Consider the following 26,356-nt stretch of genomic DNA (forward strand, 5'->3'; position numbering starts at 1 on the left):
ACATTTGGCGAGGTATAGGAAAAGAGCCTGGACATCACACAGAACTTCTGCTAAATACAGATGATTTTGTAAGTTTTGAAGTTGAACCACCAAGTTCTTGGTGTGTATCTCTCTGATATCACAAGGGAGATAGATCTCTAAGAATAAATTATGATATAAGGCTTATAGTGATTTTACACCATCTGGTGACATTTCCCTCTTTTAAAAATGTAACAGGACAGGCATATGTTTATTTCAATGCAGGCATAATCTATAGAACCCTAGTCATATTCTATACTGTATTCTTTACTTTATAGAATTAGCACATTAGTTTTCTAATGACATATATTGATTATTATGGTACTTTAAAAAAATTGAACTATCATTGACATTTTTTTTTACAATCAGAGGCACTAATACTTTATAAAAATATACAATTTCCTATCTTTACCTTTATAAGAGCTAGGAGTTAAGTATTTATATTGCTTTATAAATCTGATTGCATTTTTTAAAGTGCAAAGTTATACATTCTGAAATAAAGTCTACTGAGTTCAAGTGCGAATGAGACTGCAGTCTTATGCAACAATGTTTAGGAATAATGTTGCTAGGTTTTTTTTAGTTCATAGCATTCTTTGTGGTAACTCAACAGAACCTTTTGAACAGGAAAAAAGTTGCAAAAAATGACAGCATCCTCCCAATGTACTCATGCTTGTAATGAAGTTATAGTTCATTATTCTCAGTTTAGGCTCAGGTCAAGCATCACTTGTGGGAGTCGGAACTTAAGAGGTTAAGTTGTTCCCATGATGCCTCAACATTCTGATGTCAGCTTTGGAAGCTGGGAGGAGTTTTCCTCTTCTGTTCCTCTCGGTTTTTGAGGGAGAAGGACGCAGTTTGTCATGGCTGCGAGAAGTCCTGGAGTTTTCTGAGAAATGGCGCAGTAAACAACTGTAAATGGACAATTCGGTACTCTGTGTATTTGTCTGAAGCTAAGTGACAGCTTTGCCGCTGTGTTTTACTCTGCTAGGCGTGATGGAACGGAGCAGAATGCGCAGCTGAGTGGAAGCGCGCCGGACCGCTGTAAAGAGCTAAGTTGGGTCGTAAACCAATTAGCAGGTCACGCCCTAATCAATCAATCCCACATCACTGTGCCCCTAGCTAATATTATTTTCTGCCATTGGCTCAATACTGACTCACAGTCAAAATATCAATTTATTTAAAATTTATTTAATCTCTATCTCCTCCTAAAGTGTTCTTGGCACTTTCCTTTCAAAGTATTATTCCACTCAGACACTGCTTGCCTTTTGAAAGCTAAGAGCAGGGGTCAGCAAACTTTTTCAGCAGGGGACTGGTCCACTGTCCCTCAGACCTTGTGGGGGCCGAGCTATATTTTTTGGGGGGGGGGGATGAACGAATTCCTATGCCCCACAAATAACCCAGAGGTGCATTTTAAATAAAAGCACACATTCTACTCATGTAAAAACACACTGATTCCTGGACTGTCTGCAGGCCAGATTTAGAAGGTGATTGGGCCAGATCCGGCCCCCTGGCCTTAGTTTGCCTACCCATGGCTAAGAGGATGAAATATTACATGGCTACTGATTAAAAGACAGCCTTATCCTCTATACCCTCCTCCTGTAATAGCTGTCCCTACTTAAGAAAACATCTCTCCTCAAGCATCTTACGTTCACAGTTCTGGTATCTGAAATTTGTTGTATCCAGTGGTGTCCCTTTGTTGATGGGAGGTACTTTGATTGAGTGGACTTTTATGTCAGTGGGAGGACTGTGTCTCAGTGGTGGAACATCTTATTTGCATTCAGATGGTCCCAACGTCAATCCCCGGCATCTCCACATAGAGCTGCAAATTGCCTCCTGCTGCTGTCAATCAGATTATGAAGCTGAATGGCATCCCTGCCATCATAAAGGGACTGCACCAGGCTTCATATATGCCACTTTCCTGGGTGTTAGATACCACTTGCAAAAGTCATTTCCTACCACACACCATTGCTTGAGTTTAAAATTCATCAGTTCCCAATAGCATCTGATACAAAGAGGTAATCTTGCCTTTATCCACTCCACCAGCATACTAGTGACACCTTTCTTCAAAAAAAACATTGGGGACAAGAAGGTACCCTAAAGGACTCCATAGTGCAAATGTCAGGAAAGTCACCCAGACACTCTCTATGAACAGTCTTGCAGTTAGAATGGAACCACTAAAGTGCACTGCCACTAGTTCACATCTCAGAGAAACAGTCTAGGACAGTGTTTCCCAACCTTTTTTGGGCAAAGGCACACTTGTTTGATGAAAAAAATCTTGAGGCACAGCACCATTACAGCCCCGTGACGTCAGCGCGCAGCGTCACGCCGGGAGGGACGCACGAAAGTGTAAATTTCAATTTTTTTCCCTCCCCCTTGCCGGGGAACCTCCAAGCTTTGGGGGTGGGGGGGAGGAGGCAGCAAAGCGAGGCAGGAAGGAGAGCGCGGCTTGGCTGGGTGAGCTTTGGCAGGGGCAGGGAATGAGAGCCGCGAGGCGGGCGCTGCGGACGGAGGCGCTGCCCGCCGAGCTCGCAGGCAGCCAGGCAGGCAGACGGCGAGAGCCCCGCGCTGGGCGGCCTCTCCTTGCCGCCGCCGCCCCGCCTCTCGCCGCCCGACTCGCCCACCTCCCTCCAGGCAACATCTCGCGGCACACTAGTGTGCCGCGGAACAGTGGTTGGGAAACACTGGTCTAGGAGGATACCATAGCCAATGGTACTGAATGGTGCTGAAAGGTCAAGTAGCTACAGTAGGGTCATTCTCCCCCTGTCCCCTTCCTGATAAAGGGCATCCATCAGGGTAACTAAGGCTACTTCAGTCCCCAAACCACCCCTGAAGAAATGGGGCATGATAATCAGTATCTTCCAAGAATGCCTGTACTTGCGCTGCTGCTGTTCTCTCAACTGTCACATAATAGCATCTTCTAAAGCCAGATTCATCACCTCCTCTCATAATGAGGCCTTCACCACTGCCTCAACTCACACTGTGAAATCCCTCCAGCTAGCTTTAATCAGTCAAGATGGGCAAAAGTCAAGAACATACACTGTGGACAGACACAATGAGCAAGGACCTTGTCCATGTTCTTAGATCGTATCGACTGAACCTGATCCCATAAAAATCAACTTAGCTGGAGTATTGAACATCTCACCTGAACTTACTGTAACAATAGGGTCAATGCCATTATGTGGGCAAGCAATTCTACCTTCAACATACCCTGGAAACAGGTTACAGCAGGTGACTGAAGGATCTACTGCTTCACTGATTGAGGTACAATTCAAGATGACCCCGGCTACCTTAAAAAACTCCACTCAAGGATGTGGTGGTGGTGAAGTTTCCCTACTTTCCCCCTGTATTTTGTTCTTTTAAAAAACCCTTATAAATATTAGTGACTGCTATCTACAATTCACTCTACAACTATGCACCTTTTCAGACCATACTGAAATATCCCCATAATGCTTCCATATAAGCTAAAATTCATAGACAAATAGGAAGTTAGATCTCTCTGTTTTTGCCCCCAGGCATTCAATTAACTGAGCTATGCCCTCAGCTTATCAAGGGGTGATAATGAATATTTCCCCAAACACACACACACACTAGTTAGCATTTTGGAATATCTGCTCATGAAACCTTCTACAACATAATTTTCACTATTAACTGCCAAAAATATGACTTGAAACACCAGGGTTCATTTTTTCAACACATAAAGATTTTTCAAAATCTGGTTTATTTGTCATGGGAAAGCAGAATATGTAGAAAGCATATTCTCATGCATGTGTCCTCAGAAGTGTATTCTGTGGAAACAAGACCCTGGGTGAGTGTCAGGAACCCCTGAAACCTTGCTAACACTCGGCAGAGATTGGGGTAGCATGTAGCATTATTAATATTATTATTAATCATTTCATTTCCATACCACCTTATATTTTTAAGAAAATCTCAAAGCAGCTTACATCACATTAAACCAACATCCTACATTAGTGGTTTCATATTCTGCTTTTGATGTAACACCTAGACCAATTTCCCAGTTCAGATTTCATGGGAAACTGTACTTTCAGCATGACATTCAATGTAGTGCTAAGGAGATTGCAACAATTTGCCCTCTCCTTCCCACTGTAAGCTATTCTGTGGGTTCATCTGGCCCTACAGAGTAGATTCAGGTGGAGTGTGGGGTGTAAAGGGTTGGCCAGGAGAATACTTGTGCTGGCTTCCTTTAGCAGAATGGGTTAGGATATCTTAGCTGACTGTGTGAGGTAAGGAAGGGAAGGGAAGGGAAGGGGTAGGTAAGCTGTCTTTTGGTAGCTACAATAAAGCTTTTAATTTATCCAAAATGTCAGGGTGCATCCTTTCTTACTCTGGTTGTATCTTAAGGTGTCATTTTAAAATCCAAGTATATTAATTGTATTGCACTTGCAAAAATACCTGATCAATCAAGTCTTGACTAGATTCTGGAAGATAAATATGTTACAAGATCGGAAGGGAGGGGATGACTGCATAAGGAAAGGTAGGGGAAAATAACACTATGATATGTTTAAGAGAGAGGACTTCAGGTGCTGACAAATGGCAATTTCTGGAATAACTGGATCAGTTTCATAATTATGTTCAGAATGTGTAGGTATCATCCAACATATTGACAAGTGTTTTATAGATAAGAGAAGAAAAAATGTGCTTAATATACTCTCTCTCTCTCTCTCTCTCTCTCTCTCTCTCTCTCTGTACACACCTATTTTTTTTAAAAAAAATCAAGTTAAGCCATCCTACAGTATATATTCTGTGCTTCTTTTCCAGTTGCAACACTTAAGCAGCAGCAAGCAGTAGAAAGAAAAGAGGTCTAGTGATGAGACAGCAGACAATATTCTTATATCTTTTTATATTTCCGCTCCACTTCCAAGTATGCTCCGATTTCTAATCTCACTGAATAAAATCTCTGAATTTCAGCGTGTAGCCATAAAGCCTTAGGCATCTCAATGGGAATCCAAAGAGCCCTAAGGATGTATTCACACCCACTGATCTCATCTTCATTCACATGCTATACAGACAGCAAGGAAGTCTGCAGTATAAAAATCAAGGAGTTATGATGCATCTTTAGCATTTACCAGTTCTTATTTACTTCTATCAAGAGGAGAATCTCTTTTCAGGAGACAAAACTGAATGTGAAATCTAACAACAGCTAATATAGGTGGGAATGTGTATGATTAATTGCTTATTTCAAAAGCAATCCATCCAAAAAAAAAAAAGGATTAGACGCAGTCATGTAACTATATGAAACCACATAGAGAAATTGTATTTACATTTACAGTGTAATACAAGAGGTAGTGTGTGCCTAGGTAAACTATACCCTTCCCCACAATTGTTTTTCTACAAATCCCCATCTATATTTGGGAACAGACATAAGTGTATGGTTTATTATTGTAGATTTCCCCAATTAATATAAAGCTATTCCCCCCCTTTCTTTCCCGCCTGTCATTCAGTTTTATTAAACTGCCTAAAGCTGGATATCCTAACAGCACATGTATTTGACTATTAATGACTTCCCAGTGTGAAAAGTGGTACTGATGCTGTCTCTAACCTGTAAGCAAAGGATTCCCCCCTCCCCAATCATCTTGCTTATGGTTAGAAACAATTTCTTTTAGGACCCATTAATATGGAGATTGTGGGTTTCAATTTCATACTGATAAGTGTTACTATCAGTGGCCAGTGCCAAGACCCAGAGCCTAACAAGGAACCAACTGCACACCCCTGTATCCCTCAAGGCCTGAATTGTTCCTATGCCTTGGGGCCTGCTCATGTGCCTTCTCTGAGCACTTAAACAGTTGCAAGAGTGAGGGAGAGGGGAAGCAGTAGCCGCCATCTTAGGGCTGCCATATGTCCAGATTTCCCCAGACACTACCGGGATTTCAAAGGAATTGATGTCCTGGGGGAATTTTCAAACTTTGGGGTGTCCTGGTTTTTACTTTTTGAAATATGGCAACCCTACTCCATCTGCCTTTCCCTCTCCCTCTGATTGGTTGTGTGGATTTGGCCCAAAGGGCATGTGCAAGTGAATGTGCAAAGGTGGACCCACTCATGGATGAGAACACATTGAGGGCATCTTGCCTAATGGTGCTTGAGCTTTGAAAACTTCCAATGCAAACTCAACTGATCCATAACTCCCAGATTATTGAGCAGATTGGAACTTAGTTATCCACTGCTTTTTAAAATTCCCAAATGTTCTGACACAGTTTCCAGCTTAATAAACACATTGAAACATGGTTAGAAATGCATATTGCCAACATACCCAAGAAGATTCGTGACAAGAAAGATGGGTAACAGGCTATATTTATTAAAATATAACAACTATAGAATCTGCGATCAGAATAATTCAACCAAATTGACCTAAACCAATGAGATCCAGGCAATGAGGTGGATTAAATAGAGGATTTCAGCTCTCCCATCTAAGCCAGCTGCCAGCCGCATGCTGTAATCATACTAATGAACCTCCCCCCCCCATCACTGTGTGTTCCCTGGGTATATGAACCAGACATGCACACCATGGCTGCATAGATCAATGTTCACCTCCATGTGCCTGACAGGCCCAAAGACCACTCTGGCTCCAATATCAGTCAGATATTTTCCAAAATCCACTCATCCATTTGGAGCAACCAAAAGGCAAAGGAGGTGATCAACTTCTCCTAATTCAACTCCACACGCAAACACACAAAAGCTTGAAAAGAGCTCTTTGCAGATCCTCTAGAAAAATAGTGCTACAGGCAGATGAATACCATCATCCTTATATAACGTTGAATGTCAAACTTTATGTGACTGTGTGGAACGTAAGTATTTCCATGCCCCAGAACCAAAGCTTTAATGGTACAGTTGATCTTCCATCATGCCCCATCAACCTTCTTTGGGCCATCCTGCCACCACCAGACCTGCCTCACCAAAAGCCCTGACCACAAAAACATTAATTCTGGGACGTGGAACTGAAGGCAACAAAGATTCTTAAGGATTTCTGCTAGCAGCTCCAAGCCTGTCCACTGAAACAAACCATTCTTTACCAAATGAATTATAAAAATATATGGAAAGGAACCCTTCTCACACAGGCAAAAACTCACCCCATAGCATTCTCCTTCTGTTCAGCCATTGACAGGTAGCACTGTTGGGCAACTGCATCCCAAACGCAGACATGGAAGCTTGCTTGTGGGCCCAAACCCAAACTGAATGGGCAAAGAACAGTATACTGGCAGAGTTCATCAGCTGCCACAGATGAGATGAAGAGAAGAAGATTGTTAACAGAAGTAGACCTATAAAAAATGTAACTTGAAGGCTGCTGACTGCCAACGGCCAATAGCCCGAATCCCCTCCAGGCAATGCAGAAAGATGTTCAACCTGATTATCACAACAGAACTTTACAGATCTGTTAATACCTTGACCCAGAGTGTGACTGCCACCAGCAAGGGAGAAAAATCCAGGAACGTGAGAGCCATTTTTCTACAAATCATTGATCTTGGAATATTACCCCAGTGCTACATCCACATGCAGTGTCTGTCATAATGTGTAACTTGGCTTCAAGGAAGAGGTCCTCCCTCCAGAATGGCACAGCATTATAGTCAGAGAGTAATTCAAGCCACATTTGTATGTCACCCCGAAAGCCCATGGAGACCCGAACATGATGAAACTTTTTCCTGACTGCTACCATAGCATCACAAAAGTGGCACAAAAATGCCCTGGTTGTAGAGATAACCTTCGATGAAAAAGATTTTTTCCTCCACGAGGCTGGTTCTTCTGACTTCTCAGAGGCCAAAGGCATTCTGTTCGATTACAGAAGTACAACTGGAGCAGAACTACATCTTGTCTAATCCAGTATCCTGTTCCCATAGTGGACAATCAGAAGTCCGTGGGAAGCCCACAAACAGGAGAGTGCAAGTGCACCCTCCCAGCTGGTTGGGCTATAGTGCAGCTAGTGCCTGAAGTCTACCAAATATTGAAAAGTAGCATAAGGCCTTTTTGATAACTTAAACCCAGGCACAGCCGCACTTTTCTTCCAGCCAGCCCTGTATGGAAGAGTCCCCTAGAGTAGGGTTGGGGTATCTGTGACCCTCCGGATGTTGCTGGACTACAGCTCCGTTCATCCCTGACTCTTGCCCATGGGACTAATGGGAATTGGATTCTAAGAACATCTGGAGGGCCACAGGTTTCTCATTGCTGCCTCGTGTTCCCAGTCCTAGTGTGACCTCCAGTTCACAAAGGCTGAACATGTTTGCAAGCCTCTGTGCAATTGAGCACCATCATAAAGCAAACTAGATTACGTATTCACTTCAGAGTTCCCTGCTTATATTGCTGGCAAGGTCAAGGGTGGAGCAGTTGCAGCTGTGTGAACCCACACCCGTCACCCAGTTTAAGCCCCAACATCTTCTTCTGAAGGATTGCAGTGTTGCTTTGGTTCAATTAGGAATGAAGAAAGCTTGCTCATTAACCATGGCAGGAAGCCCCATGCCACCATATAGAGGTGGAAACACTCCTTTGTCCATTTCAACAAAGGGAGGTTCAACAAGAATTTCCAAGTGTATTTTGTCCTAGTTTGATCCATCCTTGGCAGCTTGCCTTTTCAGACAAAATGGAACTTTTGGAGCCAGGCGGAGATGAAATATGCCAGTGCCAGGCAAGTAGTGACGCTTCCCTATAGAATTGTCTGCAATGCTGGAAGGACGGACAAATGTTGTCTAGCCTTTTTATACATTTCAGAAATACAACTCATAAAACGGGGTAATAAGATTGCTTCTTAATAGTGCACGTGTGTGTGTGTGTGTGTGTGTGTGTGTCCTAGATCCTTCAATTGATAAGTAGAAAGCTTTGAGCTGAGCTTGGAGATAGCAGTCGAATCTGTAGGGCAAGGGTAGCTTAAATTCCCACCTTGCTGGTTTGCACTAAGTGTAATATTTCCTTGGAAAACTACTTTGACTAATGGGCTCATATAAGCCAGCCTCATGTTAGGAAGGCCAGAACTTTAAATCCATCAAGAAAGAGCTAGCAAAAATATTTTATAGGAGTCGAACCATTACCACAGTACACTATTATTTCATTTTTAAAAGACAGACACTAAGCCAAGGACAGGAGTATTAGAGGGAAGAAAGAAATAATGTGAATGGCTGTTAAATATGGGAGAAAAATAGCAGACAAAAACCTTATCTAAAAGAAACAAGGCATGTGGCATAGCATACATAATGAGCAGGCTATGCTACAAGAAACATATTGATGGCAATGTCAATATTTATTCACTCATTCACCAAAACAAACTAAAAAACATTCTACAAAAGCATAGCCACTGGCAATCATATATATTTCCTTGACTGCTTTTGAGATGACCCAGACAGTGCTATTTTGAAGGGGGGAAAAGAATTCATTTGCAAATACTGCAGACACAGTTTGCCTCTTTGAGGTGTATTAACTACATCATAAAGCTCAGTGGCATCTGAAATCTGATAGACCTGGACTGGAGAGAAAATAAACATATTGGGCTGTATCCAGCCATGTTCTACTCAGAGTAAATCCACTTAAATTAGTAGAACTAAGTTAGCCCTGTTCTTTAATTTCAGTGGGTCTATTGAATAGATTTTATTCTGAATATGACTCAGATATAATTCATTGTTTTCTGAAATACCAAAAAGAGAGGAACAGCATACATTTTTAAAGAAATAAAAGCATTTTCCCTGATAACAATCAATCTTGGTAATCAGTGAAGCCTAGCTTTATGTGATTAACTGATCTGTTTGTCATTTGGATCACCCGGATACAAGTGTGAAAAGACTGGAGCATTGGAGACAATTTGGAAAATTATTTTGACCCTACTAAAATAATCATGGGGAGGGTTGGGGAGCAGGGTGGAAATTAGTCTCCAAAACAAAAGTTACTTGATAGTGGTATTTGTGTGGTCATGATACTGGATAATCATTTTATTTTATTTTATTTTATTATTTTAAACAGATTTAGGGGGATTTGGTGGAAATGAAGAGGGAAGTCCTGTCGCACAAGCAGAAATCCTTGCACTAACTGGACACATTGCTGAGTGCTACTCTGGATACAAGAATGGAATAAATCGTGTTAATTTTTTCATAACAGAGGTGGGGATAGGTGTTATTGGAATACATAATCTCTGACTGTTGGGCAGGCTAGCTGAGACTGACAGGAGTTGGAGTCTGCCTCCATCCCTGCTATATATAATTTTTTTTTTAAATAGTTTTTATTGCATTTTTTCAGATACAGACAGAAAACAGAAAAAGGAAAAAAGAAAGAAAAATGTAAAAGAAGATACAAAAGATCATAACCCTTTAACAGCTTATTCCAACTTTCCATCGAACTTCCCCACGTCTCCCGCACAATGCATTCTTAATAATAAATTTATCATCAAATTGTAACCTTGTTTCATGTGTTTCTTTGGTACTTTCAATTGCAATTTAAGTTTAAATCCCTTATTGTCTATTTACTCTAAAAACAAAATGTATTATCCTTTTTAACATTTAAACTTTGATCCCTTCAATATTGTTATCCAATTTCATAAATATTACACTCTCATTGCTGGGGCTAGCATTTCAAATTATGCGTCATTTTATAGTTCATATAACTTATAAAGTTTTTGCAAATAATTCTTAAATTTTTTCCAGTCCTCCTCCATTGCTTCTTCTCCCAGGTCTCGGATTCTGGCAGTCATTTCGGCCAACTCCATGTAGTCAATCAGTTGCGTTTGCCACTCTTCCAGCGTGGGTAAATCTTGAGTCTTCCAATATTTGGCGATCAGAATTCTTGCTGCAGTGGTAGCATACATAAAAAACGTTCTGTCCTTCTTTAAAACCTTTTGGCCGACAATACCCAAGAGGAAGGCCTCCGGTTTTTTAGGGAAGGTGTACTTAAACACCTTTTTTAACTCGTTGTAGATCATTTCCCAGAAGGCCTTCACTCTTGGGCAAGTCCACCAAAGGTGAAAGAATGTTCCTTCAGCCTCCTTGCACTTCCAACATTTGTTATCAGACAAATGGTATATCTTAGCAAGCTTGACTGGGGTCATGTACCACCTGTATACCATTTTCATAATGTTTTCTTTCAAGGCATTACATGCCGTAAATTTCATACCGGTGGTCCATAATCTTTCCCAGTCTTCAGACATGATATTGTAACCAATGTCTTGAGCCCACTTTATCATGGCTGATTTAACTGTCTCATCCTGTGTATTCCACTTAAGCAGCAAGTTATACATTCTCGATAACATCCCTGCTATATATAATAAACTATCTCCGAACACCTGTGGATATCCTCTCTTCTCTCATTTTTTATTCCAGAAGTGCTCATTCAAAAAAAATTCTGAAGCTATAGGATCTACTACTTGATTAACGAGGTGGATGAATTAGTTTTGTGAACAAAAGCAAAGATTCTAGCATGCTAGGCTAGTGAGTGAGAGAAGGCCTCAAATCTTTTGTTGGTTATTTTCCTGGTTACAGCACCAAATTTTTTTCTTTGTCTTGATTCTCATTTCAAAAATCACTGATGGGGAAAAAAAAACAAATTAGTTACTGAACACAATCTCTCTCCTTAATAAGAGGAACAAAGCCTTTTCATTGAAATGCACACTTACCCTGTATGGCTTTGAATTTACCTCTAGATATGGTTACTTATAATTTCCATCATTAAACCTAATTTCATCTTCTCCTTTGTATGGAAATCAAATAATGTATTTAAATTCTGAAGAGTTTCTAAAGCCAAAAAGCAGAAGCTGAGACTTTGAGATAAAAATGAAACTCCTAAGACTTTTTAATGACAAAAAGGTTGGGTTTTTTTTTTCTTAAAGGAAAGCATTCAGTCTAAATGATTCTGAGATCTGCAGCAGTAGAAAAAGAAGGCAAAGGACAGATTTATGGCTTCAAAAGAGACAGCTTTAAAGCACTCCATTCATTTTGAGGGAAGGTAGTTATTAAAAAGTAATCTAAACAAAATTGCAAAAAACCCCAACAATGATAGAAAATGTTGAACAAGTTCATTTGTAGGCTTCTGTGGGGTTTCATGAAGGGGAGAAACAAGTGGTTATTCCAGAACACCCTGGGATATGATCATGGCGTGGGATAGACATGTGATTCCTGCCTTCCCCATTTCAGCATCCTTTCACCTTGCCTTAAGTTCCTGAAGGTGGCTGAGTTAATAACGTGAAAGAAAAGTGCAGGTGTTGAGAGGTTCTAAGTGCTAAGGATTTTTTGTCATTTGGGATACGGTAAAGGTGCTATCTTGGTGATTTTGTAGTTTCACAGAATGTGTGTTTTGCCTTTTTAGTATTGTCAGTATTCTCTCTCTCTCTCTCTGTGTGTGTGTGTGTGTGTGTGTGTGTGTGTGTGTGTCTCACACACAAATGGATCCGAAGAAAACCCAGCATTGCTACCAGGATGTAATTGATAAGCTCAGGTTAAGGAAGTTAAAAAAGGAACATTGTCATGGACTGGCTGGATGCAGAGGAGTGGTGTTGAAGAATCCAGGGAGTGTCCCCCCGTACAATCAGCTTCCTTCCTCCCTGGTCTCCCAGAACATGCAGAGAGATGAAGATGGTGGAGCAAAGAGAAACAAGAGGAAGAAGCCTTAGGCTGCTGGGGAAGGAACTGGGGAGGAGCCTTTGAGAGCAGTGGGAAGGTGGGGACTTTCAATCCTTGCAACTGCCTCATTGGGGCAAGACCCACTGGGAAGTGTTGCTGTGACCACTAGGACTGAGCTGTTTTGTTTCCTTTAATGAAGTGTTAACTTTGCTGACATTGGGTGCTGTATTTGCTGACTTCAACTCCTGACAAACATATTTAAACAAATGGGAGACTACCTTACACTAAGTCAACCACTGGTCCTTCTAGCATGGCATTATCTGGGCCAGAGGTAGCCAAGATGATGCTCTCCAGATCTTGTCTGTCTGCAGCTCCAATTAGTCTCTGGCAGCATAGATTTTACAGATGTTTGAATCTGCACTCAACTTCTGGAGGGCACAAAGCTGGCTACCCCTCGTGTCCGCTGACTGGCAGAGGCTCTCTAAGGTTTCCATCTTAGCCTTACCTAAAAATGCCAGAGATTGAAACTAGGATTTTCTGCATGTGAAGTATGGCCTCTACTACTGAGCTAGAGTTCTTCCCAAATAAGAAAGAAACAATAGAGATTTTTTTCACTGCACAATGGTATGCACAAATGTGATCTTGCAGCAAATCCTAGTGAAGATAAAATGCCTCATCAATGAATAAATGCGCACACACCCTTTGGGGGCTTAGTTTGCAACATTTGCCTTTTTTAGGTTCTCCCTGCTTCTATATGTGTGGTGGTACTGAAACAGCACAGCAGGGCTTCAATATGTTATCTTATGTCCTGCTGAGTATGCAAAGTGCTGATTACTCTTTCAACATTCCTACTCTGGGTGGGCTAGGAAATCCTACAGGTAATCTGCTAATTTGCGAGGAGTCAAGCAATGATCTCTTTCAGGCTCACTCCTCTGCTTTGATGGTTAGAGCTCTGAAGCAAACTCTGAAGCAGAAAAAGTCAAGTGTCATCAAAGAACATCCCAAAATTAAGACCGACCATTTCAAAAAGGTTAAAACATCCTGTGCTGATTGAGGTTTTTGTTTTCAAAGGTTGAACTTTAAAAGGAGTAGAATGTTAAATCATGATTATGATACTGAAAAATTCTGAAGCAATGTTAGATCCTTCAATAAAATGTGGGATAGAATGGATAATCACAATCATTTGCAATGTATGTGGTGAGCAAATGTTTCGGCTCTGCTAGCAAATGACTTCACTTGCTCACCCCAGTTGACTGTGAGCAATATTGATTGAACCCTTGTGTGTAGAAATAATTTACATGTAGACACACTCAGAATAAGATTCAGTTCTACATTCATAAGTGTTTTGACTTGAAACAAGCTTATTTGATTGCTAATCAATGGGCTGAACTTTGGGAGAGACCAGGTGTGCTAAGAGATTCTGAAGAACAGTCCCACGGGAGGGGGGAGTGTTGTAAACTACATAAAACTAGAATGTTAAAAGGGACCAGCACAGAATTTCAATTAAGGTGTGCATTCGGAGGTCAAGGTTTAGGTTCAAGTTGGACACGGAACCTAGGAATTTGGGCACATTGTGGGGAGTTGGGGAGCAGTAGCCACCTCTTGTATGTGTCTGCTGTCACTAATTAGAGCATTATCAGATGGCTGACAAAGTTCACACCTAGGTGCCAAGGGTGTGGATGCCTTGAATCAGGCCCTCAAGTAGCTAGATTCTGCCATATGACCTCTTACACCAGCAGACTATACTTAGGTGGAAGGATGCCTTTGAGTTTAGAACTCCAGTTTGAAGAGAGTCATCTAACACATACACACACACCTTGTATGCATGCATAACAACAGCAAATTGTTGGTAACTGACCTGGGATTCAGCTATATTAGTTAAAGTAAAACGTTATAAATGTGTTATAAAACTGTGACACCAGATGGTGCTGAAGACCCAAAATCAGAATTCTATGAAATTGTCCATTGTGAGCTTTAAAACGGTTTCCTCCTGGGAGCGTTTTTTAATAGCTGTGTAGATGCAGCCCTGGCCTGCTTCATCCAGTTCCTAATCACAGCCTGTCTCTGACTATATCCATTGCTTCTGGTTCTCACTTTCAAACAACCCCCAGTTGGAGCCTGTCTCAGAGCTAGGTCAATTTTATCCAGAGGTTATTTTCTAGGGTAGCCAATACATAGAATAGTAATATATTTGAAGGGCTCACCCATACAAGTTCACTTTAAAGATAAAGAATCAAAAGAGGGGAGAGCAGGCCCTTGAAGTTGTCCATCAACACTGGACAGGAGACTGAGTGGGCACGGAGCTCACCTGCTAATAGTATTGTTTTCCAGTATGGTTTAATGTATTCTATTTCTATTTAAATCATAATAATGATTTTTAAATTTGCACTGACACATAAAAATCAGCACATGCAATTTTTTAAGGCAAATCTGGGTGAGATTTTTTTCCATTCTTTGGTAAGGCCATTCTTCCTTTTCAGTGAACTATAAGTGTCCACTCTACTGCTCTCTTTCACCATCTTTTATAGTGCCTTCATCTCTTACAGCAGACACTGAGCAAGGCAGTTTCTGAATGCAGATTTCTGGTGGGCTGTTCAGTAATTTTAAATATGCAGACAGTGTGATTCTAATCTCTGCTCTACCAAGGGGTCTGTATTGCCTCACAGAAAGATTAATTACAGCTCACATCAATTTTGGCCTCTAGATGCCATGTAAAGAACATAGCATAGACAAGGAAGCTGAGGAATTTTGATTTTGTCCATCAGCAAAAAGAGTGAGAGGGAGGGAGTAGAATTTTAAAAGGGTTAGTTTTAATAAGTTGAGCACTTAAAGCAAAATACAGACACAGAGGAGAATAAAAATGGATCCTTGCTGAATAGGCAATCATTTCTATAGGTCAGCTTATAAGATTAAGAGAAAATAGATAGAGAACTAATGTGCTTCCCATCACTAGCCTTCAGCATTAGAAACTATATCAATCATAAAAGAGCAGTGAAGATGGTAACAGCAAAAATGTTTGCATTATTTTTCCATTTGTGCAATATTTTATCCTTCTTTTGCAGAGGATTTCCAACCCACCCTTATTTTCTGGTGCAACATTTTCCGAACACACACACACACTGGAAACATGTATTGAAATAATAGGCTATAAGGGTGGGCTATTGTCTTTGCATGACTTTAGGCCACAGCAGTTCAGGGCAAAGGCTCAGCCTGACCTGGAAATTTTTATAGTCCCTTCCCAGATCAGGTGGGGTGAATGGGGTCAGAGTGGGCAAAATCACAGCAGAGTGTAAGAACACAGTACAGGAAATCTTCTAAAATGGACTCCCAGTGGCTCACTAGAAAGATATGTAGCTCTGAAGGTTCCTAGTTTTTACCTAGGTGCCTCATTACAGCCACAGCTAAGTAGGGGGTCAAGTAGCAACCTTCCTTCCATTTTAACCTTGCACCATCTTTTTCTTTTTCTTTAACATTCCTTCCACCAACTCTGTTTTAAGGATACCCTACTTTGTCTCTATTTTCATTGCTCTTCTCCCCTCTGTTTGCCCAGTCATTTTCATTTTTGAAAGCCCTAAATGATTCAGAAAGGTCTTCCAGTGGTCTCCTGTCCATGCACTGATCAAACTGATGCCTACCTGCTCCGTTTAAACAATACTGCAACATCAGGTGTTCCCAGAGCATTTGCTGAGCCCATCCTAACCCTTGAAATCTACAAATAGTCGCAAAAGTCTTGTTTCAGTAGAAGAAATAGAATTTCTGTAGGGGCCAACATTCTTTTCTGAAGGAACTCAGATAACCCTAAAATGTCTAATATCTTCATTAGCAACTGAGAGGAAGAAATCACCTTATAGCATACAGATATTATGACTCTTTGTGTGTGAGGATACATAGTGAAGTTTCAAAAGGCACATAAATAAACATTACTTTAAAAGTTGTAATTTTTTAAATTTAATCTGAGAGCACTTTTCATTTCAATGTAAACTGAATAATAAATGCAATTCTGAAAACTCTGGTCACCATTTATGTCTGGAAATTAATCAAATTAAAATCGATTTTGGACCTACATGATGCCTTTACACAGTTTAATCATTGGTTAATTTGATACCCCATTTAATTTGATCAAGACCTGAGGAATCAAATCTGTTATATTAAAACAGCAAAACTTTCACCCATTATTTTGATTAACTTTTATCACCTTAGGCAGGTAATATTGGATAATTCAATCACTGGTTATAGAAATTTGCCATTTTAATTAATTACGAAGATGAAAATTTTGAATTATGTGAGAAAGAGAAAGCCCAAGACAGAAAATCCATTTGATAATAGGAGCATGATTGCAGTTTAATATATTCCAAAGACAATGCTTGTAATAATGTTGGCGGACTTCATTTTTCTAATACAATGGACAAGTCTTTTAAAATATCATACTTTTTATTCTGCAAACTTGGCTGTTAAAACCTGTTGCCCCTGCACAGGAGACTGGAAAAACAATGTTACATTATTGTGTAGTTGGTTTTATTCATTTTTCCTGAATTCTCTTGTATCTTTATTATTTTCCTTCCTTCTTTCCATGTTCAAAGTAGATCCACTGAAATAAATCCATTTATTTCAATGGGTCTACTCTGAGTATGGCATCACCCTATAATAATCCTGCCCTTCACCATACTGATTCCCATGGCAGGTTACAATCAAATGCAGCCTGTTCAACCCTGAATAAACATCAGAACATAAAACGAGCCTGCTGGATCACAATGGCCCACTAGTCCAGCATCCTGCTCTCTCGGTGCCCAACCAGATGGATGCCTTTAGGAAGCCTGAAAGCTGGACAGGAGCACAACAGCACTCTGTCTGTCATTCCCAGTAACTGGTATTCGTTTTTTCCTTACATGATTTTTTAAATTAAATGTGTGTGGTTCTTTTATACAGCAACTGGTATTCAGAGGCATGATATGTCTGACAATGGAGGCAGAACATAGTCCTTGTGACTAGTAGCTGTTGGCAGCCTTCTCCTCCATGAATTTGTCTTACCATCTTCTAAAGCCATCACAGTTTGCACCCAATACTGCCTCCTATGGGAGTGAGTTCTATAGTTTGTGTACTGTGTGAATAAATATTTCCTCTTATCTGTCCTGAATCTTCCAACCATCAGCTTTGCTGCATATCCTTGAGTTCTTGGGGGGGGGGGGTTCCTCTAGCCACTTTCTCCGTATTAAGCATGTACGAACATAGAAAGCTGCCTTGTATTGAGTCAGACCATTGGCTCATCTCTGTCTGCACTGATTGGCAGCGGCTGCTTGGGATTCCAGAAAGGGGTCTTTCCCATCCCTAACCAGAGATGCCAAGGATTGGCACCTTCTGTGTGCAAAGGAGATGCTATACCACAGAGCCACAGCCCTCTGCTATCCTGGTTGTGGAGTTCGAAAAGAGAACAGGTTGCTTTCAAAGAAGTGTGAAATGTTCCCTCTCTATGCACCAGGTAAACCCTGACAACTGGCTGAGCACCGCTGAGCACCAGTGTGCCTGTGGCTAAAGAGTGGGCAAGTTTGGAACAAATAGGAATGATTTTATTTCTTTTAGGCCATCGATGACTGTCGTTTTCCAACACCCAACTTCTAAATGCCTCACACCGTATTGCATGAATTGTACTTCAAGGTCTACCTGCAGAAACTTGTTATGGCAGACTGAACTAGACATTGTGACTTATGCGCATGCAAGTATCTTAACATTTGTCTTACCAACTCAGTGCCTACGGACCAAGTTCATGTATCTCATAGAAAGAAATGGTTGTTATAAGAACTTGTGTCTGATTTTCCTGCTTTCCTCCTCCCTTTGTATCCCCCGTTCCTTTTGTGTAGTGCAAGGACTGTCTTCTCTTAGAAGCCCTTCTAGGAACATTTTTGGCTGAAAAGCATAGTATACTATAAATAACAAATAAAAATTGAGTAATTACTGTATGATTAAATAGCTAGCATTGTCGTCTTTTTTCTTTCTTTTTTACTGACCTTTACTGGCACTTAGAGTGATGCACCAAACACTTCAGCTGTGAAACGGCATTCATTTCAAGAGCATATCCTTTCAAAATGAATGTTGGATGTGCAGCTGTAGCACTTAATGGATTGTCCCCTAAGCCTCAGCCTTAAATGCACTTACATGTATATAAGTTCCAGTGAACTCAGATAAACAGTCCTGAAATCAATGGGACTTACAAGAAAGTTATTGTCTTTCGAAATAGAGCTTTAAGATCCCTGTTTGTGCAGTGTCTCATTGATCCTAATGAGTCAGGAAGACTGTGCCTTCAGTATACACCAAAATATTTTCAGGACTGTTATTGCTAACATTTGGATTTGGATTATTTTTTTTAAGGACAATTAAAATTGGTTGCCTGGAAACTATTTTAAGATTTTTCCTTTGAAGCTGTTTTTATGAGCTAAAATGCCACCTAGGTGTAATTTACACCTTCTAAAATATATCTTTATTGCTTTCAAATCTCATTATTCTCAGCACACTATCACTATATTAAGCATAATTACCTTCCAGTCATTTGGATTTCATGGCAAATGTTTGTTAAAAAAAACCCTTAATATTCATGCAACATGCTACCTCCCCCTCTAATATCATCATATTTCTGGAAAGAAATTGTAATCCTCTTTCCTGGTTCAGGTTAATTCCAATAAAATATTAAATCCATTTTCTAATCTAAATGAGTTCATTAGGAGAGGCCTGGTATGGAGAATACCATACTCTCTATAGAGTTCAGCTTCATTACGTTTCAGCACTGTGCATCTCCAGAGCTGTTGTACTACATTTATGAGGATTTATCTGTACTGTTCCAAAAACATTCATCCTAATTCTGCTCCTTCTGTGTATGCTAATCATGAATATGTTAAGTGGAAACACTAAGCTTGCAGCCAGTCTCATCCCCAGATGGGTTCAAGGTATGATTACAGAAGCAAAATTGCCATAAGCACTCTTAAAGCAGTGCCAGTGAAGAGGAAATGAAGGTTTGAAGCAACACTAAAACAAATCTTCACAAAACAGCACAGGTAGAGAGGAATGGCATGTGATGCTTGAGGGCCTGGAGTCTTCAGTCTGCTTGAAAACAGTTATCGTTGACTAAGGACCAAAAGCACACACCACCACAGCAGCAGCAGCAACGCATACATCAACCACGGGGACAAATAAATCAGAAACTTATCAAAGCCTAGGGTGCTTTCAGCTGACATTCCCTGAAAGAACATCCAGAATCTGGCACCAGCTGACTTGGGTTGCTGTCGCCCAGCAGAGACCATTTAGGGGTAGTAAATGAAATTAATTTTAATAAGCATTGGGGCATATCCTTAAGCCCCATTTGGGCACCTAAAATGATATGAGTAAATCACTTGGAGAATGGGACTGGAAGAATCCTGAGTGGTCTTCACCTCATATTTCAACTGGTTTCAAAGCAGCATGCTAAAGCTCTCTTGGCAGCCCTGATGACGGCCTCCCCCATGTGTATATACTGTAAGCTGAGGGTAAATTTTAAACCCAGGGTGGATAACCTATGGCCCTCTGGTTGTTGTTGGATTCAAGCTCCCATCAGCCCAACCAGCATGTTCAGTGGTCAGGGATGACAGGAGTTGTAGTCTGACAACATCGGAAGAACCAGAGGATAGCCACTTTGAGCATTTCTATATCAGTATGTGCTGTGTTAATGTCAGTGCACTCCCTTTTGTGGAGTAAATAATATTTTAATATAATATTAAAGTTCGAGCAACTTACAATAAGATTCTTAGATGTTTAGCCAGAAATTAGCCTTACTGAGTTCACCGTGATTTCCTACTAAGTATGATTAGGAATGAAGTCAAAGAATCATTACAATTAGCCATACTCAGGTAGCCATTGCTTACAGTAATTGTGCATAGGGTACAAACGGCTGTAAGATCTTCCACCCCCAATTATACTGTGTAGCTCCTGAATTTGAGATAAGTAAGTAGCTAAGCTATGTAAATGCTGCAGTACTGCTACTCTGTCAAAATGAATGAAGTCTGAGATGACATGTATGTTCTTCATCAAATCCCATTCATCTCAAGGGAGATTAATCAAAAGACCTACAGAGTAAACCAGTTCCACAGAGAGTAATTCATTGTGTAGGGTGGGGTGAGGTAAAAACTAGCCACTGGTTGTCACTGTTGCTTCACAAAATATAGCCATTTAGGTCCCTAGCTAACAGGACCAGTGGTCAGGGATGATGGGAATTGTAGTCCCAAAACAGTTGGAGGGCCAAGTTTGGCCACCACTGCTTTAAAACAGTATACTCTCATAAAAAGTATCATAGTGAGACAAATGTATCAAGAACCGAAGATTAAAACTATCCAATCAATTCATCCCATTAGGTAGAATTCCACCTGCACAACCAGACTTCCTCTCCTTCCCTGTGTCCTGATTGCCTCCTGTGTGCCCGTCAAATAATTATTATTTATACCCCGTCCATCTGCCTGGGTTTCCCCAGCCACTCTGGGCGGCTTCCAACAAAATATTAAAATATAGTGGTCTGTTAAACATTAAAAGCTTCCCTAAACAGGGCTACCTTCAGATGTCTTTTAAAAGTCTGGTAGTTGTTCTTCTCTTTGACATCTGGTGGGAAGGCGTTCCGCAGGGTGGGTGCCACTACTGAGAAGGCCCTCTGCCTGGTTCCCTGTAACTTGGCTTCTTGCAGTGAGGGAACCGCCAGAAGGCCCTCGGCGCTGGACCTCAGTGTCCGGGCAGAATGATGGGGGTGGAGACACTCCTTCAGGTATACTGGACCCAGGCCGTTTAGGGCTTTAAAGGTCAGTACCAACACTTTGAATTGTGCTCGGAAACGTACTGGGAGCTAATGTAGATCTTTCAAGACGGGTGTTATATGGTCTTGGCGGCCACTCCCAGTCACCAGTCTAGCTGCTGCATTCTGGATTAGTTGTAGTTTCTGGGTCACCTTCAAAGGTAGCCCCACATAGAGTGCATTGCAGTACAGTGGTGCCTCGCAAGACGAAAAGAATCCGTTCTGTGATTCTCTTCGTCTAGCGGTTTTTTCGTCTTGCGAAGCAAGCCCATTGAAGGATTAGCGGATTAGCGCTATTAGCGCTTTTAGCGGCTTTTAGTGGCTTATCTGCTGATCGGATCAGCTGATAAGCGGCTTAGCGGCTTAGAAAAAGGGGGGGGAACCAGCAGGAACTCGCAAGACATTGTCGTCTTGCGAAGCAAGCCCATAGGAAATTCGTTTTGCGAAGCACCTCCAAAACGGAAAACCCTTTCGTCTAGCGAGTTTTCCGTCTTGCGAGGCATTTGTCTTGCGGGGCACCACTGTAATCGAAGTGAGAGATAACTAGAGCACGCACCACTCTGGTGAGACAGTCCACTGGCAGGTAGGGTCTCAGCCTGTATACCAGGTGTTCCCCATGTCCCTTGGAGCAGATTTGGGGTGGAAGGCATGTGAGGAGAGGAACTCCTTACACTAACAAGGTTACTTTGTTAGATGAAACCCTATGTGAGAGTTGCGTTCCTGTTGTAGTTGAGATATTCTGCTGCTGTTGCAAGTTAAGGAATGAAAACTGATTAATTGACTGGTGTCCCATGTGCTTTTGACTTATTAACTTCCATTAGCACCAGCCAATGTGACCAGTGGTGAGGGCTGATGGAGATGAAGTTCAGCAACATCTGGGTACCACCTCTGCTCAATAAACCAGGAGTAGCACACCTAGCTGGAGCAAAAGGCTCTCAGAAGCTGAATGAATGGAAAGGATGAGGTGGTGGCAAAGTCATCCTTTTAGTTAATTCTGTGCAAAAGGATATTGTAGTTTAAATGAAAGTATTACTGTAGAACAAATGCCAGTGATTAATTCATGAATAGGCGACACATCGAGTCTGTTTAATTGTGATCCCTAATCCCAGCCAGTGCTGGGACCTTGTTCACTTATTGCTACATAGCTTTTATTGTAGACTGGGTTCTCTCCCGACTCCATCTTTCTGGTTATTTATTTATTTATTTGCTAAAAAGTCTAGACCACCAGCATGAAGAAGAAAATATATCATGGTGGTAACCCATATCAAAACAACAATAAAACTGTTTTCTTAAAATAAATTCAGAATACATCACAAATCAGTAGATTGTGTACGCCAAACATTTTTTTTCTGTTCTGATGTAGAATTTATTTCTCAAGCAGTTTATTCCTTTGTACTATGCTCATTTTTCAAAAGCAATTTAATCAGTAAAACGGGAAATTTGCTCTTGCATTGTATCTCTATGAGCCCAGAGGATCACTTGATTGACACTATTATTTCTGTTTCTATTGAAAAGTGCCAATTAGCCAGATTCCTCAGTGAGAAATTCTCATTCTGAAAACACTGCAGCCTCCTTTCAATAAGCCTACAGGTCACAGAGGTAAGAAATGAATTTATAACATAAAAAACTCAACCAAAATAAATACAACAGGTCTAACAAGATGTTTGGATCCTGAAAATGCCGAGGGACCAGAAGAAAACAAGCATCCCTTTCCATCAAACAGAGTTCTGCCCTAGGACAAAATGTCAGCAGTAGTTTATGGTAGGGATGTAGCTCCCTCCAGAATCCAGACTAAGTAGAAGGGATGGGAGTTGTTGCTTATTAGGAAGCTGTCTAATACATTCTGCAGAAAATGTTCATGCTCATAGGAGACAACTCATTATTAGAACTGTCATGAAAATCACCCCAAATAATTTTGCAACTCAGGCTCAAATTTTGATGTGGTGTTTTATCACTTACACAAAGTTTTCATGGAACTGGAAAGTTAGAAGGCAAGAAAATGATTCTGTGGTGCTACACGATCTACATTATTTTGGAACATAATGGAAATAAAACAGTTACACACACAACTGTATCTTCATTCATTTATAGGGAAAGATACAGTAGAAGCTCTACTTATGACCGCCTCTTCTTGGGCCTGATCCAAGTTGCAACCTCAGCAAACCCGGAAGTAAATATTGGGTTTGCCATGATTCACGCAGAAGCAGCTTCTGCTGTTTGTGCATGTGCAGAAGTAGCTGCCGCTGTCTGCACATGCACAGAAGCGGGCTGCCGCCAAATGCACCTGTGCACAACGGCGCTTCTACCAGTAACCCAGATCGACTTACGGACAGACCTCCAGAACTGATTACGTCCGTAAGTAGAGGTTCCACTGTACTGGTGTGGGAAGGCACACATGTATCCATGCATAAAGACACAGGGGCAGGTATTCAGCACAATGAGTTATCTCATAGAACTGTTCCCATTCTAGCTGCAATGCAGATAAGCAAGCATTTATTAAAGAGCAGTTGTTGTGCTCTTAGTTCCATCCTGTGTTGACCAAGCCCTACTACTAGATTGCAACCTCAAATCCTACCATTGCCCGTCTGCTAATATATTACAAACAGGGGAACCAGTCATGCTGCCCTAAATCCGTCTCTGGCTATCTTATTCTTCTATCTGGTCACTTATCCATCCTGCAGCTCAGAAGTAGAGAGTAATTAAGTAACAACGCCAGCAAGTACCTGCTCCTACATGTTTGCTCACCAGCTGACAGCAGTGGTTATAATGAGAATGGGACTATGAAAGGATGAGATCTACCTTGAGGGTGTTGGGCTTGAAAGCTTCTGTGGAGTCAGCATCCAGCGGACAGGTATAAAAATGATACTATTATAACCAGAATGCTATGGTGTGGCTACTAAGCTTTATACAGATAATCACTAACAAAATTTCCTTGAAGTCTATTAGCTGCTGGACAGAGGCATGTGCAGCAACCATAATATTTGCCTAGCATCTTTATCTATAGCATTTGAAAGCAACCAATCTGTTTTAGATAAGCTCAGTTCTGTCCCATTTAATACATTTATTTGGGTATGAATCTGATCTGCTTTGTCCCCTTTGACTATAATGGGGAATCTAAAAACACACATAACTCCCCCCCCTTTCTGCATAAACAGATGACTCTTGTAGTCAAAGAGGTGGGATGTAATTCACATCTTCTGTTTGCCCTGCCTGCTTCCTGCATGACCTGGACTGGACTGCTGGCTGCTAACCAACAGTCTCCCCCAGATTATCTCCCATATGGAGTAAACCTGTTTGTACATGTTTGTAATTTTAAGCCTAAAGCCTGCCTTCAGGAATCACACTGTGCTCTGCCTGAGTGTGAGTAAAACTACTTTTTGTTACTTATGAATAAGACTGTGAAGTCTTTATTCTTTTAGGAGGGATTCAAAGGGGTCTTACCAGGAATATTAGAACATATCTCAATCTGGGCAAGTCAGATCGAATTGTTTATTGTCTTAAGAAACCCACACGAGTTTGCAAACAGCTTTCTGCCACGTAAGAAGAGGAATGCATTCTGCTAAGTGAAGAAACTTGCTAGTGCAAGTTAGGAAGGATATTAATAATCAATATATCCTCTCCTGCCAACCTCAACATTCCCACAAAAGGATACCCTCTCTTCCAAAGTGGATTAAGCTTGCCAGTGTTTTTGTGCAAATTTCTTTGAAAGTTTTAACTTTTTTATTTTCTGCCACAATTGGATACAAATTGTGGGCATGGCTGCCTCATCAAGCTAGCTAAAGTTTATATAAGTGAAGTTTTCCTACAAGGGCAGGCTTTACCTCTTGGGGTGGAAAAGAAAACTCACATTCTCTAGTGTTTTTTTTGTGGGCAATCAATCTAAAAACTGGAGACATGAGAGAGGTGTCCCTGGCTAAGAAACTTGCCAAAGTTCAGGCAAAGAAGTTCAGAGGCTACCATGCATGGTGAGTTTACCTTCAGTTTAAATACTAGAGAAGTCACCATTGTGGGGGTTTTTTCAAGGCCTCTCCCCCTTCTTGGACGTATTCTCCATGAAAAAGAAAGAGGGAGCGCTATGATTTTTAATTGTTTGTCAGGAAAAAGAAAAATTCCAATAGTCTAACTCTGCTGCTTACACCCTCAGGGGAGAATGGCACAATATGTGAAGAACAACTCTGTTTATTCCTCAAATCACTGTGATTGGAGTACTCTGGAGAAAGAATTAACTATGATTGAAAGTTAGATATGTCCATCAAACCAAAAGAGCCTCCACCTCTTTGCTTCTTACTTCTCTCCTTTATGCCCCCTCGCCTTGTGAGATCTGTACATTTCTCCAGTTGGGAAGTTGTGAAAAACAAAAACAAGAACTAGCAACATAATATATAATAAAGATCAATAAATCTGATACCTTTTTCAGGACTAAAGTATTCCTCACTTGGCATTTGAAGGACAATAATGTAGGGGATAGTCGTTTGTCTAGGGAGGGTGTTCCATAATGGTGGTGCCACCACAGGCAGGTAAGATGGCCGCCATCATTGTAGCTACCTAACTTCTCAAAGTGGGGACACCTCATGTTTGTATTGAAGAAGACAGCCCTTCAGATAAGTTGGCTGCATGTCCTGTATGGTTCAAGATCATCACTATGAATTGTGCCTAGAAAGGAATTAGAGGTCAACAAAGATCTTACACGCATACAAAACCCGGAAAATTTTAAAAGCATTTAGTAACTGGGACGCTGTTTTCTGAATCAGCTGAAATTCTGAACCCTTTTCATAGCCATATCTACACATGCATTGAATTATTCTATCCTGTACATTACAAAGGCATAGAAAAAAATGTGGGTGTACTGATCCATCCACAGCAGGTACCCACAAAAGTAAGTAAGTTGGTGGTGTCAGCACCACATAAAGCCCCAAGTAGTCCTCTGAGCTGTGACAGTGTCAAGGCCATTTTGTCCATGAAAGGTCACAGCAGGCGCACCAACCAAGTTGGTGAAAGGTGCTCT

General features: G+C 41.0%; 1 protein-coding gene across 2 annotated transcripts in view; it reads right to left on the reverse strand.

Moving 5' to 3' along the window:
• LOC308590034 (uncharacterized protein) overlaps positions 1–26,356 on the reverse strand; it is a 281,086-nt gene that overhangs the window by 191,468 nt on the left and 63,262 nt on the right. The window contains exon 2 of one of the 2 annotated variants that reach the window (XM_081199723.1): positions 7,098–7,239. The exons of the other annotated variant lie outside the window; for it this stretch is intronic. Within the exon in view, the coding sequence (XP_081055849.1) occupies positions 7,098–7,239 (142 nt within the window). The remainder of the gene's footprint in view (positions 1–7,097; positions 7,240–26,356) is intronic. 2 annotated transcript variants of the gene reach the window in all.

The sequence above is a fragment of the Podarcis bocagei genome (genome assembly GCF_964188305.1).
Source record: "Podarcis bocagei genome assembly, chromosome: 6".
Lineage (NCBI taxonomy): Eukaryota > Metazoa > Chordata > Lepidosauria > Squamata > Lacertidae > Podarcis > Podarcis bocagei.